Source organism: Agelaius phoeniceus, assembly GCF_051311805.1.
Source record: "Agelaius phoeniceus isolate bAgePho1 chromosome W unlocalized genomic scaffold, bAgePho1.hap1 SUPER_W_unloc_2, whole genome shotgun sequence".
Lineage (NCBI taxonomy): Eukaryota > Metazoa > Chordata > Aves > Passeriformes > Icteridae > Agelaius > Agelaius phoeniceus.
Window position 1 is genome coordinate 1,235,342 of NW_027509867.1, and position 23,484 is coordinate 1,258,825.

The 23,484-nt window shown below is 54.6% G+C and overlaps 2 protein-coding genes across 2 annotated transcripts in view; one reads left to right on the forward strand and one right to left on the reverse strand.

The window, feature by feature from the left end:
* Nucleotides 1-23,484, forward strand: part of LOC143692629 (uncharacterized) — a 331,852-nt gene that overhangs the window by 136,454 nt on the left and 171,914 nt on the right. The gene's annotated exons all lie outside the window — the stretch shown is intronic.
* Nucleotides 12,467-20,067, reverse strand: LOC143692561 (serine/threonine-protein kinase pim-1-like). Its single transcript, XM_077172808.1, has 6 exons — nucleotides 19,799-20,067; nucleotides 14,360-14,594; nucleotides 14,179-14,229; nucleotides 13,608-13,974; nucleotides 12,816-12,992; nucleotides 12,467-12,573 (listed from the first exon to the last, which is right to left on the reverse strand). Exons 1-6 carry the CDS (start codon nucleotides 20,065-20,067, stop codon nucleotides 12,467-12,469), a joined length of 1,206 nt encoding a protein of 401 aa, XP_077028923.1.

Genomic DNA, 23,484 nt, shown 5'->3' on the forward strand with positions numbered 1-23,484 from the left:
GGGGACCCCGCTGTGCACGAGCAGGGTTGGACTGCTCTGGGGGGAACTGTGAGGGGGTCCGGGGCAGAGTGACCTCCCCAGTGACTTTACACAGCCCCTGGGATGTCACACTGCCCGTGTGATGTCACACACCCCTCTCTGTGATGTCACACATCACCTGTGATGTCTCACATCACCTGTGATGTCACAGCTCACTCTGGGACATCACACAGCACCCTTGTGATGTCACCGAGCAAACTCTGGGATTTCACCCTGGAATGTCATGCAGCTGCACTGTGATGTCACAAAAGACCTGGGATGTCAGAAAGCCACCATTTGATGTCAGAATCTGTTCTGTGATGTCATAGTCTGCTCTGTGATGTTACGCAGCCATCCAAAGATGTCACAACCCACTCCCTCATGTCACAGAGCCACCCTCTATGATGGCAGAGTCTGCTCTATGGCCTCAAACTATGATGTCACAGACAGCTGTGTGATGTCACAACCACCTCAGTGATGTCACAAACCCCTCTCTGTGATGTCATACTGACACTCTGTAATGTCACAGCACACACTTTGACCTCACAGCCTGCTCTATGATGGGGACAAGCAAGGCAAAGATGTCTCTGGTGCTGAGCAAACCTGGATGTGATTCAGGAATGCAAAGGGCCAAGGCCTGAGCCCCAGCCCCTGGCAAGGCAGATCCTGTCCTTCCCTCCTTGCTCAGGGCTCTTCCCAGGATGGGCACTGGGATGTGGGGATGGGCAATGCCATGGGCAGGAGCATGGGGCGGCCCCTGCCAGGCTGCTGAGCAGGGACAAGGAGGCAATGAGGCCCCAGGCCTGCAAGGGTCACTTGTCCCCTCGTGGCCTCAGGCCCAGGGCCAGCAGCCATGGCCAAAGTGCTGCCCAAGTTGGCTCTGTCAGGGCTGTCTTGCAGCTGCTGCCCATCCCTGTGCCCTGTGCAGCCCAGGCTGTCCTACGGTGTCCCTGCCCTGCGCCTCTGTCCCTGCAGGCTGTCGGCATCCCCCGTCTGCCCCACCTGGCTGGCCCCTTCCTTTGCTGACAGCTCTGCCTCCTGCCTGCCTCTGCCTGCCCACACAAAGCCTGGGCCTGGTACCAAAAGGGTTCATTCAATTTTTACTGTGCCTGTGAACTTTCGGCAGAGAAAAAAGGCATGCAGGGGCTGCTTTCCCAGCAGGAATGGTTGGAAGAGAAGATGAAGACATCTGGCTCAAGAATGCAGTGATAGAAAAAGCAAGGGCTGAACCTGGGAACTTGGGGTGGGTTTTATGGAAATGGGTAAATTTTAATATACACATAGTGACTGTATATAAGCAATACACTGGTAGAGTCATGTGTCCACGTTAGGAGTTATCCCCTGCTGGACCTCATGCCTGAATAAATGATGTTCTCTTAAATTCCAAATTAGTGTTAATGAGTCTTATTCTGATATTTTGGCCATTTGGTGACAGCAGAGGCTCACAGAACCAAGGATCCAGCTGTGACACTTGAAACCTCATGGAACAAAGGGTCCATTGTGATGCAGTGGAACCCCATGGAACCAAAAGTTCATTCTATCAGAGCAAGGCCTCGTGGAACCCAGGAGACCATTGCTGACAGTATGGAAGCTCACGGAGCCATGGGGTCATTGTGAGAGTTTGGGGCTGCATGGAACCAAGGGTCCATTGTGACACTGCAGAACATTCTGGAATCAAGGCGATCATGCTATGCTATGGAATCTCATGGAATAAAGGATCCATGTTGTCACTGTGGAACTCAGATCATTGTTGACAGTGCAAAAGCTCATGGAACCAAGCGCCCATTGTGGCTCTGTAGGGCTTCACAGAACCAAGGAGACCATTTTGACACTGTGGGGCCTCATGGAACCACCTGGCACTGTGACACAGCAAGGCCACATGGAGCCAAGGGGCCACTGAGACACTGAGGAACCTCATGGAATCAAAGTCTATTGTGATGCAGTGGAACCTCATGGAACCAAAGGTCCATTGTTACACTGTGGGGCCCTGTGGAATCAGTGGGATCATGGTGACACTGTGGTGCTTCATGGAACCAAGGGGCCATTCTGATTCTGCTTTGCCTCATGGAACCAAGGGGCCACTAAAGCACTGCAGGGCCTCGTTGAACTAAGGCAGCCTTGTGACACTGGGGCCCCCTTGGAACCAAGGATCCATTGGGATATTGCAGGGCCTCATGGAACCATGGAGACCATTATGATCCTTTGGAACCCATTGTAACCAAGGGGTCATTGTAGTACAGAGGGGCCTCATGGAACCAAAGGGACCACAGTGACACTGTGGGGCTCCATGGAACAAAGGGGCCACTCTGACACCGTGGAACCAAGGAGACCATTCCTATGCTACGGGACATCATGGAACCAAGGAGGCCATTGTGACACACGGGGCCACATGGAACCAAGGGACCATTGTGGCACTGCAGGATCTCATGGAACCAAGGGCACAATGGTGACACTGTGGGGCTCCGAGGGACCAAGGGGGCATTCTTAAAGTGCAGAACCAAGGAGGCCGTTGTGACCTTCTGGGACATCATGGAGTTGAGGGTCCATTGTGAAACAGCACGGCCTCGTGAAACCATGGAGGCCATTTTTAGACTTTGAGGACTTGTGAAGCCAAAGGGCCATTGTGGACTTTGTGTCCCCAGGGAACCAAGGAGCCTGCTGTGACACTATGAGGCCCTGTTGGGCCAAAGGGCAGTTGTGGCACTGTGTGGCACCCTGGAACCAAGGAGAAAATTGAGACACTACAGGGCTCCATGGAACTAAAGATTCATGAAACAATGGGGGACCCCGTGGAACCAAAGGTTCATTGTGACAATGCAGGGCCTCATGGAATACTGAAGACCACCATGAAAATTCAGGGACTCATTGAACCAAGAGGGTCTGCAGGATGTTGTGGAACCAAGGAGACCATTGTGACCCTGCAGGGCTTCATGGAAGCACGGGGCCATTGTGACACTTCAGAGGCAAGGAGAACATTGAGACACTTGGGGCCTCATGCAATGAAGGGGACATGGGACAGATTCAGCTGGTTTGGCCTCCCAGGGGCCACCTGACAGGTGAAGCTGATCTTGGAATGTTGAGGGCTGCCTCTGATCAGACTCTGGAGAACTGGAGCTCTGTGCTTTCCTTCCTATGGAAAAGAACCATCTGTCTTTCCAGGTGCCCATGGCCAAAATGGATACTCCTCCTGAAAAATTCCCCATATGCAAGGGCTCTCCCAGACAAAAGCTGCCAGGACAGACTGGTCTGGCTGGCCTTGGCCTCTGGTGGTCACCTCTAATCTCAAGAATGCCCTGAGGAAAGTATTTGAACAGGTTTGACTGCTAGAACATCAATGAATCTATCATTCTCTAAAAAAGTCAGATGCTCTTCTGATCATGTGCCTTTTTCCCCCCACTGTGTATTATGCATGAAATACTATATTCAGCTAAAAAATATAATTCTTATCAATTTACCAGTGTTATTTGACACAAAATTCCTCATCTACATATGACTCCAAGTCACCTGTGTAAGCAAACACAATAAACAACCCAGCAGGAATTATTTGTGTCTGCTCCCATCTGTCAGATCTCCTCCGGAGCTGGGGGTGCAGACCCAGCACCGGGGAGGGCTCAGGGGGTCACAAGTTCAGCTCCCACACAGAGAACTTGCAGACCCTGGGCTGCTCTTCTTGGCCCCTGCACGCTCAGCCGGGCTGAGATGGACACTGATGGTTTCTGGGCCAGGCTCTCGGAGCCCAGCCCAGCTCCCTGCAAGCTCTGCCAGCTGCCCTGAGCTCTGGGCAGCACCAAGGGCCTCTCTGAGCCCAGCCCAGCCCAGCTGGCTCTGGCCCCACAGCTCTGCTCAGGCCAGGCTGCTCTGGGCACTGGCCCCACGGCCTCAGCCCCTGCCAAGGGCACAGCAGCAGCTGCAGCTGCCACAGGACTCAGCCCCAGCCATGGGGGAAGGTGCTTGGCCAAGGCCAAAGGAGGCTCCCTGGCTGCCCTGCTCCCCTGGGGCTGAGGTGCTGAGAGCTCTGCAGCCCCTGCTGCCATCCCATCTGCCCAGGGCAGCACCAGAGCCCTGGCCTTGGGGCCCTCAAGGGCTGCTCCTGCTCCAGGCCCAGGGCCCATGCCAAAGCTGGGACAGCCACAAAGCTGTGCCCATTTCTGTTCATTGCTGCTCTCATGGGGATGGATCCTCAGCCACTTGGAGTTGCTCATGAATTTTACTACTCCAGAGGCCTCTTCTTTCTTGAGCTCTTCAGTTCAGGAATTCAGTGAGAAAAGTTCATAAATATTTGTTTGAAATATCTGAACAAGAAAAGCCCCTGGGAATAATTTAAGTTTTCCATTATTTTCTGGTTAGTTAGACAAATTTCAGAAGTGCATTCTAATGTCCAATTGATATTGACCCCCAGCACCTTCTAATGCAGTCTGAACAGATATGAAAATCAATACCCTTCATGGCTGACAATCAATAACAATCAATAACACTTTGTCCCCATCCTCTCTCCACCATTTCCCTCATCCAACCCCTGGCACTCCTATGGATCAGGAATGGTGTGGCCAGCAGGACCAGGGCAGGGATTCTTCCCCTGTGCTGGGCACTGCTTGGGCAGCACCTCAAGTGCTGTGTCCAGTTCTGGGGCCCCCAATTTAGGAAGGACATGGAGGGGCTGGAGCATGTCCAGAGAAGGGCAACAAGGCTGGGGAGGGGTCTGAAGCACAAGTCCTGTGAGGAGTGGCTGAGGGAGCTGGGGTTGTTTATCCTGGAGAAGAGGAGGCTCAGGGGAGACCTCATCACTCTCTACAACTCCCTGACAGGAGCGTGCAGCCAGGTGGGGGTCGGGCTCTTCACCCAGGGAACAGGGACAGGACAAGAGGACACAGCCTTCAGCTGCATGAGGGGATATTTAGACTGGACATTAGGAAATATTCTTCCCACAAAGGGTGATTGGGCACTGGAATGGGCTGCCCAGGGAGGTGGGTGAGTCACTGTCCCTGGAAGTGTTGAAGGAAAGACTGGATGTGGCACTCAGTGCCATGGTCTGGGTGACAAGGTGGTGTTGGGTGCCAGGTTGGACTTGATGCTCTCCAAGGTCATTTCCAGCCTGGTTGATTCTCTGATGATTGTGACCCTGCAGGGCCCTGGGGAAGCCAGGGGCCATTGTGACACTGCGGGGCCTGGTGGCACTAAGAGGACCATGGTGACACTGTGTACGACATGGCAGCACAGAGCCAAGGGGCCATGGTGACACTGTGGGGCTGAATGGAAGCAAGGAGTCCATGGTGACAGTCTGGGTCCTGCTGGAACCAGGATTTCCCTCTGCTCTAGTGCAGTTCACTAGGTAGGTTTCTTGCTACAGCTATGGAGAAATATTTCAACAAGCTTCAAGGAAATACATATTTCTATATGAAAGGGTGCCTTTTATTGTTGTCCTATTACACAAGAGGTGATTGCAGCATTCTGTGACTGATATTGATCCAGGGACTCTCCTAAGGAAGTCTAGCCTTCTCAGAGAAGCTGTGCCTTTAAGTCTGACCCAGTGAGGACAACCTTGCTCCACATTCCCCAACCCCATCCTTTCTCTCCTCACTCACCTGGGACCTGCTTTGCTCAGAGAACTGGCTGCACAAAGCCAAAAAGCAGCTTTTCTTCTTTTATTTTTTTCAAGCAATCTAAAACTCCTGAGTTTCCCCATTGCAAACAGACATCCTCCTCACATGTGTGCCAAGCCCAAGCTGCCACCAAGAGCACTCCAGACCTGCCCTGGGCCAGCTGTGAGGGTGGATCATCATCCCAACCTGCACTGGGCCATTGCAAGGGGCTGTTGCCATGGACACTGCAGGGACCCCACTGCTGGCTTTGGGTGCCATGGCAACCCCCATCAGTTCAGGTTTCCTTGGAAACCAGCCCAAGGAGCCATTTCTGCAGCCAGGTTCCATGGCCCCTTGCCTGCAGAGCTGTTGCTGCCCTGGGCTGCCACAACCCAGGGCAACCTGGCAACCCTGAGGACAAAGCGGTGCCAGGGCTGTTCCAGGTACAATTGCAGTGACACTCGTTGGTGCCACCAGGTGCCATGGCAATGGCCACAGGGACCCGTTCCTTAGATTGGTGCCAAGGCAACCAATGCCCGGAGCCGTTGTGGTGGTTGGTGGCCATGGAAAGCTGCCCTGGGCCCCTTGCTCAGGGCTGGTGTCAGTGCCCAGGGCCAGAGGAGATCCCTTGCTGGGGGCTGTGCCATGGCCACCTGCCCTGTGCCGCGCTGGCCGCTCGGGCACCAGGAACCAGCAGCCAAGGGCACTGCCAGGGCCAAAGGCCAGGTCAGCCAGACAGAAAGGGGCAGCGCTGGGCACTGTTTCCATGGCAACCGGCACTGGGGGAGACACCTGGGTCACCTGGCCTGGCAGTTGCCATGGAAACCCCTGGCAGGCACTGGGGGCACAGCCCCTGGCACTGAGACACTGCTGGGCCGGGTGCTGAGCACAGCGCTGAGCACGCAGAGATGGTTTTGTTCTTGCTGAGCTGCAGCACAGCCAAGGCCTGTCCTGCCCCTCGTCCAGCCACGCTGGGGAGGGGCTGGGGCTGCGGGGGAGCTGGGCAGGGGACACAGCCAGGACAGGTGACCCCAACTGACCCCGGGCACAGCCCAGACCAGAGCACATCATGCTCAGGGTATGAAGGGGGGAACAAGGAGCAAGGGGGGAATTTTGGAGGGAGGGTTTCTGCCTTGCCAGGTAACACTCAGGCAAGAGGGGGCCCTGTTTCACCAGTGGGCAGGGTCACTACCAAAGACACAGACACACACTGAAGGAATTGTGTCATTTATATCATGCACAGCTGCAAAGAATTACAAAAGGATAAGCTCAGCAAAGCACATCAGCATTAGCAAAGAATTACAAAAGAAGCTCAGCAATCCATCAGAACTCATCATTACATTTTGATGACTAACCCCTTGGTGAAACTCTAGAGGTGTTTGTGGCAGACAAAGATTCTGGCTGACTATCAAGGTACAACTTACAGACACCAGCAGTACTTTAGTGACACCGTTCTTCATCCATTTTTCTCAATCTCATTTGAGATAAGAACAAGAATCCTGTTGTCCATGGAGCTGGCACCATGTTAATTCCAGAATAATGCCCCCAGGCCCTTTGCTGTGCAGCTTTACCATGCTGTCTGTGGCTAACAAGGCCTGGGGGGGCCCTTTCCCCTCTGGCTGGAAGGGGCCGGGTCCCAGTCCCTGAGGGGCACCCGGGCTCCTGGATGCAATTCCTGTGCAAGTCCCTCAGTGTCACAGCAGCCTTCCCATGGAGCCCCGTGGATCAGAGCATTTCCCAAAGGGGCCCTTGGGGCAAACAGGGAGATTTGGTCTGGCAGCATGTGTAAAACAATATCCTGTCAGATCTACTTGTTCTCACACAGAACACTTGGCTGCAGGGACACATTCCCATTGTTCCTGCCCAGGTTTCAGGACTCAGAGTTGTCTTTCCCAGGAGCTGCTCCTTCAGCTGCCTCGGGAGGGCCATTTGGCCTCCGGACCCACACTCTGACTCCATTATTAGGGCTGCTGCATCCAAACCCTTTATCTCCACAAACGGTGGTGATTGCAGGTGGATCTCCTTTTTTCACAATCCTTCTTAACATTGCAATATTGATAATTGTGCTACCCTGTCATGGGATCGACTAATCCAATCCTGGTCACTATTGTTTAACACAATTCCTTTAATTTCTCCTTGATATTCTGCATCAATTCCTCCTGCCATTACATAACCACTTTGCAAGGCCAAGCTCCAAGGGAGCAGTTATCAAAGCAAAGTGTCCTGGAGGAATCTGAATTCCTGTTTCAGTATTCATAGCTCTCATTTGCTTTGAATTTATCCAAACTAATTCCAGTACATGAAGGCCCAGCCCTGCAGCCTCTGGGCTGGCCCTGCCAGGGGCCATCACAGCCAGAACAATTTCCCAGGCAGCCCAAGTCTCACTGCCCATGGTTGGATTTGCAAACTGGGGGCAGCTGTGCACAGCCAGGGGGTTTCCATTTCCCCCATGGGCCATTGTTAAGGGCATGGAGCACATCTGGGAGATGGGTTCTCCATGGGCAAAGGTTCCCATCTCCTCACTTTTTCAACTGCTTTTTAAACAACCCCTTCACCCTTTCAACCAATCCTGCAGCTTGTGCATAGTCTGGTACATGAAAAACCCTGCAGGCTTAATCACTGAATTTTTCACAGGAACAGACAAAGCACTCTGCATCACAGTATCAGCAAACCCTGTAAAAACAGCCAATTTCCTCCCTTCCTCCTTTATTCATTGTATACAATCTCACAAAGTTGACCACTGACATTAGGGTCCTGGCCAATCCTGTTCTGTAGGGTATTTAGTGTTACATCCCTGAGCAGTGAAAGCTACCAAATTAGTATTGTCAGCACTACTTCACATTATTATAATTTTATATGTAGATAAACATATTGATATAGATAGACAGACCTAGACATACATATAAATATATATAAAATATATATATATATGAAGATCTTATTGTACTATAAATACATATATAGTTATTTACTATATTGATATTTCACTTGCACCAATGCAGCTGAGCTCAAGATTAAAACCTTCTTCTCTTGCTCCATGTGGGAGCATTCCAACAATAATTGTTCCTTCTGAAGCTGCTGTTTCCAATGCACTCTTAACAAATTCATCTTTGTCTGCCCAAACCAGAAGTTCTTTTCCTTTTCCATGTGCAATTTTTGGATGCATTTGAAGCCATCCAGGGCTGCAGCTTCTTTTACCCGACTGCCCCACTGCTCCCACGGGGCTCCGACCTCAGCCCACTCCAGAGCCAGGGAACTCCAGGGAAGGGCTTCCCATCTGGGAATTTCTGATGGCACTGATTCCTCACATTTACACTGAACAAGTGACATTTTGTTGGGATCTGGCCAGACTGGGCCAGTTTTGTTTGCCAGTGGGCAGGGTCAGCACCAAAGACACAGACTCCAACTGAAGGAATCAGTGTCATTTCCTGCAGCTCAAAGCAGCAAAGAATCACAACAGGAGCAGCTCAGCAATGCACCCAACCATCCCCACCAAAGATTGCCTGCAGTGATTGAGAAAGATCCAGCCCCAGTTACCCTCAGCCTTTCCCATCCCCCAGACCCACACAGCAGCTGGGGAAGCTGTCACAGCCAAGGGCTGCAGAGCCACTCCTGGGCACTGGCAATTCCTGCAGGTGCCTCCAGACACAGCTGAGGCTCCAACCCCGCTGGGAGAGGGCCCAGCTCTGACAGTGCTGAATGGACAAACTGACAGCACTTCTAGTGTGGCAACATCTGGTTTCATCCTCCTCTTGGCTCCCTCCCAAAGCCTGGCCAGGGCCCCAGGAGGAACCAAGGGAGCTGACTTTGACCATTCAGCCCCAAACAAGGCCAGATGTCAGATTTCATGGCCTGGTCTGGCTTCTAAATACACAAAGGTCAATACATGTTTCACTAATGAGTGGCTACATCTATCACAGTGCTAATGACCATGCATATTTCATCAGGGAGCAGATACAAAGATAACCTTTGGTTGGAAGGTTCATCCAGAGGCCACCTTTGGCTCAGGGCCTGCTGTTCAGGCCTCACTCAGGGCTGCTGTCCAGGCCTTGGCACTTCAGGGACGTGCTTTAGTGCTGGGCTTGGCACTGCTGGCTGAGCGGCTGCACTGGGGGAGCTCAGAGGGCTTTTCCAACAGAAAGGATTCTGTGATTCCATGATTCTATCCACTGCATTCAGCTGGGTCCATGTTAGCAGCATTCATTTGCTCAGAAAGTCTCCTCTTGCCCAGCTCCTGTGGCCTGAGGCTTCAGCTCCTTCAGCTCCTGGTGCTGAGCTGCTCATGCTGAACGAGACGACTCGGAGAGAAGAGCACAGTCCATGCAATTCCTTCTGGGACACGGAGAGGGGAGGCTGTGCAAACAGGAGCATTGTTTGCTGTGGCCTCCTCTCTGCCCTTCACGCCTTTCAGCGCTCTGAACCAGCCAAGAGCTTTCTCCAAGAGTGCAATGGAGCAGCTCTTCCTGCTCCTGGCTCTGGCTCTCTCCAGTCTCTGCCCTTGCCTGCTTCTGTCCCTCGTGCTGTGCCCTCTGTTCCCCCAGGGCTGGCTGGCTGCTGCCCAGGACTGTGGCACTGGCACAGATCCAGTGCTCCAGAGCCTCCTTTCTGTGCCCTTGCAGCTGCCTGGGCACAGCAGCCTTTTCCATCTGCAAGCTCCCCATGGACAGGGAGTGCCCAGCTCCGTTCCTTGCACAGCCTCCAGGAGCCCAGGGCTGCCATCTCAAGTCCCTGCTGGCACTGGGGGCTCCCAGGTGCCTCAGGCTGCTGTGACACCGCTGCACACGGGAGGGAACAGGGGCAGGGGCTGTGCCGAAAGTCAGCTCCATCTGCTGCTGCTGCTGCTGCTGCTGCTGTGGGGTCATTTGTGCAGCCCTGGCCCAGAGTCAGGGATCAGATCCTGCCAGTCTCTTCCAGCCCTGGCTGCTCAGAGTTTGGGCCTTGGAGCCTCAGGTGGCCAAAGGCAGCTGCTCCTGGTCCCTCTGTGTGCCCGTGTTCAGCAGTGCTGCTCCATCAGTCTGTGCCCAGCAATGGGGAAAAGCCTCAGCCCTGCAGGGCCAGGAGCTGCCGGGCTCTGCCTGAGCAGCTCAGCCAGCAGGGAGGGAGCTGCTCCACACGGGAACCAGGAGCAAAGGACATTCCTTTGATAGGACATGTTTTCTATTTAAAGGAAAAAAAAGGAAAAGGGAAAAAATAGGTAAATTGTAAAAGATAAGAATAAAATCCAAGTGTTAGTGAAAAAACATAACATAATGTTAGTGAAAAAAACAAAACATAAATGCAAAGTTACATTCTTTGCATTAGGAGGTAAATGATCTTTTGAAAAAGAGAACTGTTATTTACATTGTAAATGTATGGATGATGTAAATGTATGGCTGATGCCATGGATCCATCTTACTGACCTCAGCAGCCTTTTAAAAGATTTTGGGGTTTGTTTCCAACATTGGTATTTGAAATTGTGGTCGAAGCAAGAAGAAATTGCTTTGTGCCCTTCCAGCTCCAAGCAGGACTGGGAATGGAAACTCTGTCAAAGCCCAAATCCTTTAGAAGATGCCCTTCCTTCTCAGCCTGGAAATGAGCTGCACTTCCCTTTGAAACTGTCAGGGATTTCTTAAAGATACAAAGTCCCACTGACAGCTTTTTGCTCTGGTTTGGCAGGGCAGAAGGGAAATTCTCCATCCACCAGCTCCAGACTGCACTGCCTCAGGAGCACGGCCCACTTGCCAGCTTTGGCCCACTCGTGGCACTGCTAGAGGAGGAAGAAAGTGCAACTGCACAATTCCAGCCAATCAAGAAGGAAGAATGGGACAGACAAACACCCTGTACAGATGCAAGTGTTCAGCTGGGACTGTGGAGAGTTTGGGTCCTTGCCAATTGGATGTGTGTCCCCAGCTGCAATCTCTGGGCCTGCAGCAGAGTCTCACTCAGCTGCCAAAGCAGAAAGCTCAGGCGCTGTGCTGGCAACGGGCTCGTCTGATGCAGAGCTGTCAGAGCAATGTGAGGGCAGAGCCAGCCCAGCTGGGCCCAGGGCTGAGCCCAGCAGAGCCCTGGCACAGCCCAGAGCAGCCTCAGCAGCCGCAGAGCCCGGCTGCAAGGAGAGAAAGCAGAAACCGCCCGTCAGCTGAGGGCTCCTGTGCCCTTGTGCCAAGGCCTGCGGGGCCCAGGCCGTGCTGGCTGTGCCCAGAGCTGTGCCCAGAGCTGCCCATCCCTGCTGCCTTTGGCAGCAGAGCAGGAGGGCAGGACATGTGCCCAGCCTGCAGCCAGCCACGGCACATCCAGCCCTCAGCAGCTGCCCAGAGCCAAAAAGCAGCTGGGCAGCGACTGAAGAATTCATTGCATCTGCCCCAGCTAAGGGGGAACCTTTGGTGCCCGGCCAGGCCGTGCCAGGCCCAGATCTGGGAGCATCCCCCTGCCTGTGGACTCACCTGCAAATTGGGCCTGGAGCCTGGCTTTGAAGAAGGTGCCAGAATCCAAGTCCATCATCTTCAGCTGGCCAGGCCGAGGAAGAGATTGTCATGCTTGAGGTTGTCCTTGGTGTCTCCAGCAGCAGCCCCACCTGGTACAGCTTCTCCAGGGGCTCCTGCTCCTTCCCTGGGGCCAGACCAGGCTGTCAGGGCTCTGCCCAGGGCCCCAGCCATCCATGAACCAGACAAACCAAACCAGGGGGATGGTGGCCACCAGTGCTTGCCACACCAGGCCTCCAGCTCAGCTCCAGCCCAAGAGCTGCGTGTTCCCTTCTGCTGACCCTGCTCAGACCTACAGGCAGCACAAAACCAGCCTGGTTTGCTTTGCCACTGAGTGCCAAGAGATGTGTGGAGCTGGTACCTGCCAGGCCCCTGGATCCAACTGTGCACGTGGATCTCTCCCATCTTCTAGGGCAGAGGAACACCCTGCACCCAAGGATGGCAGAAAAGCTCTTCTAAGGACGGCCTGTCTGAGGGTTGCATGGACAAACACCTCTTAATGACGTCCTGGCACTCTGGGGAGAGAAACCAGAAATCACCAGTCAGCTGGAGAAGTTGCCCCCCTGTTCCCGTGCCCAGGCCATGCTGGGTGTGCCCAGAGCTGGGCCTAAACCTCCCCATGGATGCTCTGTTTGGAGGAGAGCAGGAGAGCAGGACCTGTGCCACCTCCTCAGCAGCTGCCAGAGCGGGATGCCCACGAGCCCGCTGCTGGCTCCCAGCACTGGGATTTCCCCCGTGCCCAGAGATGAGGATCCACCTTGAGAGAGCCATCGTGGGAACAAGATCTGCCCCCGGATGATCTCCTGGCCCCTCCTGAACGGGTGCTTGCCCATGACCAGGTGGCACAGCAGGAGGCCCAGGGACCAGATCGTCGCTGCCTCGCCGTGGTAGCGCTGGTGCTGGATCCACTCTGGTGGGCTGTAGGACAGGGTTCCTGTGGAACACAGACACAGCTCAGCAGGGGGATGCTGCTGCTCCCAGAGCCCGGCCCCAGCATCCCTGGCCATGTGGGGGCTGCCCCAGAGCCACACGGGGTGAGCGCTGCCCTCTCACCAGCACCTGGGACTTGTGTACAAACTCGGGGCTGGAAAAGAAGCCACAGGTGCTGGAAGAGGGCAGCAGAAACCCTGGGAAGGCCCAACCATGACACACAAAGGAGAAACCCACCCAGTGGTGGCGAAAACCCACTCTCCTCCCCACCTGCATAGCCCCCAAAAATGTTAATAAGCCAAGGCAAACAAGGGGAGCAGAGCAGTCCAAGCCCTTCCTTGCCTGCACACCAAACCATCCGGGGCACGGGGTCAGACCCCCCTCTCTGCTACCCCCATGGGGGTTTGTGTTGGGCTGGCTGCCCCAGCTCCAGCCCCAGCCCAGGCCACAGTGGGTGCTGAAGGCTGTCGGCAGGGCTGGCAGCTGGCCCCCCTCACACCCCACCCAAATCAACTCGGCTCCAGCATCAATCCCATCCCGGCTGCAATAGGGGGAAGCCCCAGTGCTGCACCCAGGCTGGGCCATGAGATGCCCAGGAGCATCCCCTGCGAGGGCTCACCTGCAAACTGGGTGTAGGCTGTGTCTTGGAGGAAGGCGCCACAGCCAAAGTCGATCAGTTTCAGCTGCCCGCTGGCCAGGTCGAGCAGGATGTTCTCGGGCTTGATGTCCCTGTGCAGGACCCCGCAGGCGGTGCAGTGCCGCACGGCCTCCAGCACCTGGCGGAACAGCGCCCGCGCCTCCTCCTCCGGCAGGAACCCCCGCTCCGCCAGGAAAGCCGAGAGCTCCTGGCACCGCTCCGGACGCTCCAGCACCAGCAGGAAGCTGTCGGGGAGCTCGAGCCACTCCAGGAGCTGAATGACAGCGGCACAGCCACGGGACACCTTGGCCAGCAGCACGATCTCCAGCGGCGCGCTGCTGCCGTCGGGCTGCGGGAGGAGCGCGGTGCCGTCAGTGGGGCTGAGGCCGTGCCGGGGCTCTGGGAGCCCTCAGCCAGCCCGGGATGCTCTGCACGCCCCGCTCAGCCCACGCCCGCTCTCCCCGCAGGGCTCCCGGCGGCTCCCACCCTGCCGGGCCCCGGCTCCTCGCCGCCCGGCCCGGCCCGGCTGCTGCCGCTGGCCCCGCTCACTCACCAGCTCGGCCCAGTGCCGGATGCGATCCCGCGGCACGCGTTTCATGGCCACCTGCGAGCGAGGGAGAGCAGCGGGTGAGCTCGGCGCCCTGCCCGCCGCGCTCCGACCTTCTCTTCCTTGTCCGCCTTCTCCTCCTCCTCCTCCTCCTCCCCCTCCGCCCGCCGCCGGCCCCGCCGCTCACCGGGGCGCCGTCAGAGAGCCGCGTGGCCGCGAAGACACTGCCGAAGCCGCCGCGTCCCAGCAGCGAACCCACTCGGTACCGCTCCTGCAGGGCCTCCTGCGCCTTCCCTGCGGGCGAGACGAGGCTGTCAGCGCTCGGCCCGTGGCCAGCAACGGCCCCCGAGCGCCCCCCGAGCGGCCCGGGCCAGGCATCCCCACCCGCCCCGGGCCCCGGCGGCTCGGGGCCGGCAGCCGCGCTGCCGAGCGGCGGAGCTCGGGCCGGGGAAGCCGCAGCGGAGGCGGCGGCAGCGGCCGCGCCGCCTGTGTCCTCCGCGGGCCCCGGCAGGAGCCGGGGCCGGGGCCGGGGTCGGTGCCGGGGCCGGGCTCGGGCCAGGCGGTGCCGAAGGGCGGCGATGCCGCCCCCGCACCAGGCACTGACGCCCGCCCAGCAGCGCCACCGCCAGTACGGCCAGAGCCGGGCGGAGGCGAGAGCGCGGCGGGACGGGCGGGGCCGGGCACGGGGCAGCCCCGCCCGGGGCCGGGGGCGGGCCGGGGGCATGGCCCGGCCCGGCAGGGGAGAGGGAGGCGGGGAGAGGAGAGGGACGCCGGGCAAGGGACCCCGAGAGAAGGGTGCCCGACCGAGGGAAAGGGAGAGAAAGAGAAAGAAAAAGATAAAGAGAAAGAAGGAAAGAGTGTTCTAAAATATCTGCTTTTCTGATGCCGCTGCTGCTGCTGTCGCTGCTGCTGCCGCCGCTGCTGCTGCCGCCGCTGCCGCCGCTGCAACTGAAGCACCGGGGCCGTTCGTCCCCGTGTCCGTTCCCCGCTCGCCCCACGAGCCCCACGTTCGAGCCCCGCGCGCCCCGGGCACAGCCCCTGAGTCTGTCCAAACACGGGAACTTTGCAGCGGTGAGCCCAGATGCAGAGCCCTGACTCCTGCACACTGGCACAGCAATCCCCTCGCTTGCTGCTCTGCATTGGCCTGCCTGAGGGTCAAACACTGTCGGGCCACCTTCCCTTGCTGTAGGATTCCTACCTGACCCAAGCACTGCACTTACATCTCCAGTGTTGCCTTCCAGTAAAACCAGGGGAAGGAAAATGTGTGTGGCTCATGGTATTTTCAAGTGTCTAAAAATCACTAAGTCACCGATCTTAGAGGTGAGGTGCATCTGGAATTACTGGAATGGAGAAGTAATGCAACATGGAAAAGGGGAGCATAGAAATAAATAGAGGAAAACATCTTGGATTGTTTCTTTCATTTTCATTACCCTTCTGGAAAGCTGTTTCAGTTTTCCAGGAATCTTCTCCTGTCTGCTCTTCCCAAGAATGTCTCATGGAGAACAAGGTCAAGCTTCTGTCACAAGATTTGCCAGCAGGAAATTATGCCACTGGTGAAATTTTCATGATGACTGTTTGTGCTGGCTTAGGGCAAATCTGGGGAGGAAACCTCCAAAAGGGATCCGTCTAGAAAGCAAGTTCAAGCGGCCCCTCCCCCTACTAGTTCAGGAAATAACTTCCTTCAAGAAAAGTGAAAAAAACCCCAGTTTATTTAACAAGTAAAGTATTCAGAAGCATGAAAAATGAATAATATTAAATAAAACCTCTGACAGTGCTGAAGAGATGGCAAATTCAGAAAGTCCTTTTTGTGGGGTGTAGTTGGCTCACTCGGTCTCTTCTAAGTCCCTCTGGTGCTGGAATGCAGCATCCCAGAGCTCGGTGGGCCACAGGTGTGAGCTGCCGGTGTTTTTCTGGGTTTTCAGTCCAGAGCAGGTTTAAACAGTTCCAAGAAAAAGGAAAGTCACAGTCCAAGGAACTTCTCTGCCTAAGCTAGCTAAAACTAAATTGCTAGACCTGGGCTGTGAAGGCATTGGGAAATTTCCAAATCTGGGCACTGGCGGTCCCAGCAAACACCAGATCTGGATGGTGCTGCAGCCAGAACCTGCAGATTTCCAAATTTTGGCTTTCTGTGCCAGCAAATCACTGGATTTGGGCTGTGCCAGCACCAGGAAGTTTTCAGATCTGGGCGCTGGCACTGCCAGCAAACACCAGATCTGGGTGGTGTCGTTGCCAGCGACAGAAATCTGCTGGATTTGGGCTCTGCTGGCACCGGGAAATTTCCAAATCTGGGCACTGGCACAGCAAACACAAGATGTGGGCGGTGCCAGAGCCAGTAGCAGAAAGTTGCCGGGTTTTGGATTTCTGTGCCAGTAAATTGCTGCTGCACTTGGGCTGTGTCAGAATAGGGAAATTTCCAGATGTGGGCACTGGCAGTGCCAGCAAACACCAGTGAAACCTTCTGGCCCTCGTCCGGACCGTTGACCAGTGGTTTCCCTGAGAACCAGCTCTGGCCACTTTACAGACAGAGACTGCTTTCATCTGGTGCTCTGGAAACAGAACTTTAATGAAGGCAAACACAACAAACAGGGCGGCGTGCACAGTAGAGAGAGCAAAGCAGAAAAAAGCCTGGGTCCAGGGTCTAGCAGGGATATTTATCCATTTATTTATGGGGAGGGGTTAAGGTGGGATCTGAAGGAAGGATCCAAGAGGAAGGAGGGATTAAGAATATTACAATTTTTGCAGTATAAAGTAACCAATGGTAGCAAAGAGAACTCAGAACTTTCTAGTAACAATCTGCATAACTGAACAAGAGGATTATGGGTGGGAGCTCCTGCTGACCCTGACTAAAGAGGGTTTTCCCAGGGCCTTAAGCCGAGGTCTGCCTCTTCTTTTAAACCAACCCCAGCACACCTGATCTGGGCAGTGCTGAGTTTTGGCCTTCTTTGCCAGACAATTGCTGCATTTGGGTTGTGGTGGCACAGGGAAATTGCCAGATCTAGGCACTGGCGGTGCCAGCTAACCGCAGATCTGGGTGGTGCCAGTGCTGACACCAGAAAATTGCCGGGTTTTGTCTTTCTGTGCCAGCAAACTGCTGGACTTGGGCTGTGCTGCCACTGGGAAACTGCTGGATCTGAGCGCTGGCAGTGCCAGCAAACACCAGATCTGGGTGGGGCCAGCACCAGGTATTTGCAAGGTTTTGGCTTTCTTTGCCAGAAAATTACTTGACTGGGGCTGTGCCGGTATCAGGAAATTCCTGCATCTGGGCACTGGTGGTGCCAGCAAACACCGGATCTTGGCATTGCCAATGACGGTAGCAGAGAATTGCCAGATTTTGGCTTTCTTTGCCAGAAAATTGCTGGACTTGGCTCTGCCAGAACAGGGAAATGTCCAGATCTGAGCACTGGCAGTGGCAGCAAACACCAGGTCTGGGCACCTGTATTGGCATCAGGAAATTGCCGGATTTTAGCTTTCTGTGCCAGCAAATTGCTGGACTTGGGCTGTGCCAGCCCTGGGAAATTTCTGGATCTGGGCACTTGCTCAGCAAACACCAGATCTGGGTGGTGTGTTGTAGTGTGTTGTTATACTTTGTAATAGTTTTGTAATAGTTTTGGGTTTGAATCCCCGTATTTTTCCCAAGTGGTTCATCCCAGATGGTACCCCCCTCCCTTTACCTGTGTAATCCCTTTCCCTTGCTGAGATCATCCCCAAATCCCCACCCTGGCTCTCTGTCAATCACTCAGCATCCCATCCCCTCCATCCAGAAGCTTCGGTCCAGGATGTCGAGTGATCAGCCAGAGGCCAGGGGTCAGCCCCCCAAGCCCTGCCCCATACACTGTCCTAAATGTCCATCCCCCAGTACCCATCCCTTAGGGTCACTTCTTGGTTAGTAAAATGTTATCTACTTTGGGTTTCCACCTCCCTTTAAATGTAACCTTGGCACATCTCCCGGGGCTCTGGGCAGGAGGGCCCTGAGGTGTAGGGGCTCCTTTGGGACTCCTAGAATAAAACCTTGGATTAACCCCTGCTAAGAGTGGGCCCTTTATCTTCTACCGATGTCTCTGGTGTCTCTTGTGCTGCACAGGCGCCCAGCCCAGGTGCCCTCAGTACCCTCGGGGCACAGAGAGTGTCTCCCCGCTGTCGGCCGTGTCGGGGCTGCCCCCGGTGTCTGCCGACTCGGGACTGGCCCAGGGTTCCTGAGAGGCTCCCAGAGGGACAGAGATGCACCCGTATAGGTAAACTGAATCGCCCTGGGATTTTGGAGGTAATTACAAATTGGCCCGAAGGTGCGAATTTTGGTGTCACAGATGAAGAACAAGAAGCAGTGACACGGGCTGAAGAGGCTCCTCCATGTAACCAACTGCCCCCAGAGGAAACGCGCTACGCTCTTTTCACTGATGGTTCCTGTCACATCGTAGGGATGAACCGGAAGTGGAAAGCAGCCGTATGGAGCCCCACACTGTCTCAGACATCTTTCATGAAAAATCCTTTCTTAGGATTTTTCCTTGTGAGAAGCTGCAGTTACAGCAACCAAAGTAAACAATGGTTATCTGCTGCTGTGGAATGCAACAGGTGATTGGTCTCCTGTGGGTGTTTGGATTTCTTGACCACTCATGGCAGAGCTGGCTCTTGCTCTGTCTGAGACACAGATCTTTGTTATTCATTCCTTTTCTATTCTTAGCTTAGCTAGCTGCTGCAGAAACCTTTCCTTTCTATTGCTTTTTAGTATAGTCTAATGTAACATATATCATAAAAGAATAAATCAAGCCTTCTGATCATGGAGTCAACATTCTCGTCTCTTCTTCATCCTGAAAACCCTTGTGACCACAGTCACAATTGGTGACCCCCGACTGAGGAGGACAATCATCACTTGGTGAGACCACCAGAGGAGCATTGCTGCACTGGGTAAACCCTGAATGTGTGGCATTGATGGTTGCTTCACAAGTGACCACAGAAGTGGATTCTAGCCAGGAGCTGAAGAACTGAAGATCCGAATTTGGACAGAGTTCACAGCAAGGCTGACCACAGAGAGAACCTTCTGAAAAGCCTCCAGGAAGATGTTCAGAAAGCTCAGCAGCACCGTGCAGATAGCCAGAGAGTCCTGGACACTGTCACAAGGTACTGTTGGTTTTTCCCCTCCTAAAGATGAGGCCATTCGCAGTTTGTGGCTGCTCATCTGGAGGACTCCTCCCCTAGAGGATGAGGTTCCATTCTCCCCTTCAGAGGAGAAACTTATTGCCCTCTGGCAAAAATGGGGTGAAGAGGATGGAATTCTCCTGTTGGAGACAGATTTCTATGAGTTCTTTCGATGGGCAAAGCTCTTTGGGTTTTTTACGAATGTGCTATATGCCCTTGATGTGTTTGTCTGGGAGTGTATGGACTCCATCTTCCAATTCTTTTTATACCGGGGGTTCGGATGCCCCTCAATTTATTCAACCTTTTTGTTGCTCTTTCTAGTCTTGAAACGGAGAGCAGCTGTTTTTCCCTGGATTGCTAACTGCAAGGGCAAAGCCCCGTTCCCCCCAATTCTGGGGGAAGACCCTTTGGAGGGGGACGCTCTGCTGCTTTCCAGCCCCCCTGAACCACAGTGGGGGGGCAAAGTTTCGCCTGCAGCCGAAGTTTTTTTTACTGCGTCTTTGGAGCGTGCTCAGACGGAGCCGGTTTCTCCCCCCTCCCGTTGCTCTCAAGGGGGATGGGAGTGGGCGGTGCCGCCCCAGCCAGCGCTGCGAGCACCGCCCCGGCCAGCGCCGCGAGCACCGCCCCGGCCAGCGCCGCCAGCGCCGCCCCAACCAGCCCCGCGGGTCCGGGCGGTTCCCCGCGCGGCCCGTCCCGCGGCCGCCCCTGCCGTGGAGCCTGTGTGCACTCCGGCCGCGGTTCCGCCGGCTTTCCCGTCTGCATCTGAGGCCTCAGAGACACCGCTTCCCGCGGCTGCGCCGATGTTGCTGGGCAACAGCGATCCACCGCTCCCCCCGGCCGTCCCGCCGCCTTCTGCGACTGCGGTTCCGCGGCCGATGTCAGAGCCCGGCGCAGAAGATGCTGCCGACCCCGTGCCGCCCCCGCTGCCTCCCCAGGCGGCCCCGCTGCCCTCCCCGGCAGTTCTGCCGCCTGTGGGGACTTCGTCCCCGGTGTCTGCGTCGGAGGCTGCCCTGGAGCCGGCGGCGGCAGCTGCAGCGGTGCCTCCTGCATCCAGCGTGACTTCCTCCCCGAGTTTTTCGGGCTGTCCCGGGGCTGCCCCTACGGGGGGAGCTGGGACAGGGGAAGAGGGCGTCAGCCTGTCCTTCCATGGAGGAGGCATGGCCCGACAGCTGGCTGTGGGCGCAGCCCGGCTGCCTGTTTTCAAGATCAGCATTCTTGGCGGGTTGGGGGGTGTTTGGTCCGGGGTTTCCCCCTGGGGGATGCAGATCTCTCTGCCGCCCCTCGCGCGCCCCAGCGGCGAGGGGGAGGTGGGTCCCGAAAGTTCTGCCCCTGGTCCCCAACCCAGAGGGGGTGGCGGTGGGGCCGTGAAGCTGATGGGAACACCTGGTGCATTTGCATTGCAGAGGCAGAGGGCACAGCAGGAAGCGAGCATCGCTTGTCTGCTGTGGGGAAAGGACATCCCCAGACCCGAGACGAGGTTTCTCGGGACAACTTCTGTCTTCCCATTGCCGGCATGCCTCGGTGATTTTGGGGAAAGGAAGCGTTTGGTCACCCCTTCTGCCATTGTACTGGCAGCAGGGTGCGGGTCTGTGCCAATGCAGAGCCTGCCTCGGGGGCTGGGCCTGGGCTGTCTGGCTTGGTTGCTTGGGCCAGGGCCACCTCCCGGCCTCCTGTTGGGTTTGGGGGCTTTGCTTCCCCCTTCTGGTCCTGGGCCACCTTTCTGTGGGCCAGGTCTGGGGTTCCTGATTCTTCCACATGGGCCAGGGCCCCCAAGGGCCTCTCTCTGGCTCCTCTGCTGCTGCTGCTGCTCTTTCCAACAAGACAAAAAAAAAAAAAAAAAAAAAAAAAAAAAAAAAAAAAAAAAATTAATTTAATTAAATAAAAAAGGGTGAAAGAGCTGGCAGCAGCTCAGAGGCAGGGATTGGCTTCAGCCCAAGTTGTGGCAAGACATTTCAGAAATTTTCTCGAAATTCTTTGAAGACTGTCAATGGACATTTGATAACTATTGATGGACTTTTTCTGTAGCAAGCCTGTTTCAGGACCAAAAGAAACTTTCAGATATGGCAAAGAGGAACATCTTCAAGCCATGGACTTTTCCTGAAACTCAGCTGCTTGGACTTGAATTTTCTTTGCATTGTTTTTGCATTTTCTTATATTATAGAATTATTTTAGTAATGTGATAGAATTTTATGTTCTACAGGTGAAGAAATTCCCAGTGCATTCCACAGGAGCACTTGAGTGGAGTTTGATTGGCAACAGATAACCTGTCAAGTGTTTGTCTTTTTCTTCAGCATGAGTACAGCAGAGAAAATTACAAACGCTTTTTCCTTTTAATTTAATTAAATAAAAAAAGGTGACATGTCGCAGACATCTTTCATGAAAAATCCTTTCTTAGGATTTTTCCTTGTGAGAAGCTGCAGTTACAGCAACCAAAGTAAACAATGGTTATCTGCTGCTGTGGAATGCAACAGGTGATTGGTCTCCTGTGGGTGTTTGGATTTCTTGACCACTCATGGCAGAGCTGGCTCTTGCTCTGTCTGAGACACAGACCTTTGTTATTCATTCCTTTTCTATTCTTAGCTTAGCTAGCTGCTGCAGAAACCTTTCCTTTCTATTGCTTTTTAGTATAGTCTAATGTAACATATATCATAAAAGAATAAATCAAGCCTTCTGATCATGGAGTCAACATTCTCGTCTCTTCTTCATCCTGAAAACCCTTGTGACCACAGTCACACCACACGACAGGTCGCTGAGGCCACTGAAGGAGAAGGTGGATCAAGCCAACTTGCAGAACTCAAAGCCATTCAGCTGGCCCTGGACATTGTAGGAATAGAGAAGTGGCCAAAGCTCTACCTCTACACTGATTCATGGATGGTAGCCAATGCTCTGTGGGGATGGCTGGAGAGGTGGAAAAAGGCTAACTGGCAGCGTAGAGGAAAACCAATTTGGGCTGCTGATGAGTGGAAAGATATTGCTACCAGGATAGGGAGGCTACCTGTGAAGGTCCGCCATGTAGATGCCCATGTCGCCAAGAGTAGAGCCAATGAGGAGCACCAAAAAAATGAGCAGGTAGACCAGGCAGCAAAGATAGGGGTGTCAAAGATAGACCTAGATTGGCAACATGAAGGAGATTTATTCCTAGCTCGATGGGCCCATGATGCCTCAGGCCATCAGGGCAGAGATGCCACCTATAAGTGGGCACGAGACCGAGGGGTGGATTTAAGCATGGACAGTATTTCTCAGGTTTTCCATGACTGTGAGACGTGTGCTGCCATCAAGCAGGCCAAGCGAGTGAAGCCCCTATGGTATGGTGGGCAGGGGTCCAAGTACAAGTATGGGGAGGCCTGGCAGATTGACTCCATCACACTGCCCCAGACACGCCAGGGCAAGCGCCATGTGCTGACCATGGTGGAAGCCACCACTGGATGGTTGGAAACCTACCCTGTGCCTCATGCTACTGCCCGGAACACCATCCTGGGCCTTGAAAAGCAAATACTGTGGAGACATGGCACCCCTGAGAGGATTGAGTCAGACAATGGGACTCATTTCAAGGACAGCCTTATAAATACCTGGGCTAGCGAACATGGCATTGAGTGGGTGTACCATATCCCCTACCATGCACCAGCTGCAGGCAAAGTGGAGAGGTATAATGGACTACTAAAAACCCAGCTGAAAGCTTTGGGTGGGGGATCTTTCAAAAATTGGGAGCAGCATTTAGCAAAGGCCACCTGGTTAGTTAACACCCGAGGTTCCACCAACCGAGCAGGTCCTGCCCAGTCTGAGTCCCTGAATATAACAGATGGAGATAAAGTCCCAGTGGTGCATGTCAGAGGTTTGTTAGGGAAGACTGTGTGGATCAATTCTGCCTCGAGTACAGACAAACCCATTTGTGGGGTTGTCTTTGCCCAGGGAGCAGGTTGCACATGGTGGATAATGCAAAGAGATGGAACAACATGATGTGTACCTCAGGGAGATCTGATTGTGGGGTGAGAATGATATGCAATATCACTGTTTGTTGGATGTTACTGCCATTGCCTGTACATTAAACCATGCAGACATGAGATAAAAGGAAACGTGCAAGTGTTGAAGGTCTGAGCAAGTGAAAGATGGAGCTTTGAGTGAGTAAGGTGAAAGGGGGGAATCCTGCAGCTCTGTAGTATAGGGCCTGGATTCAGTGGT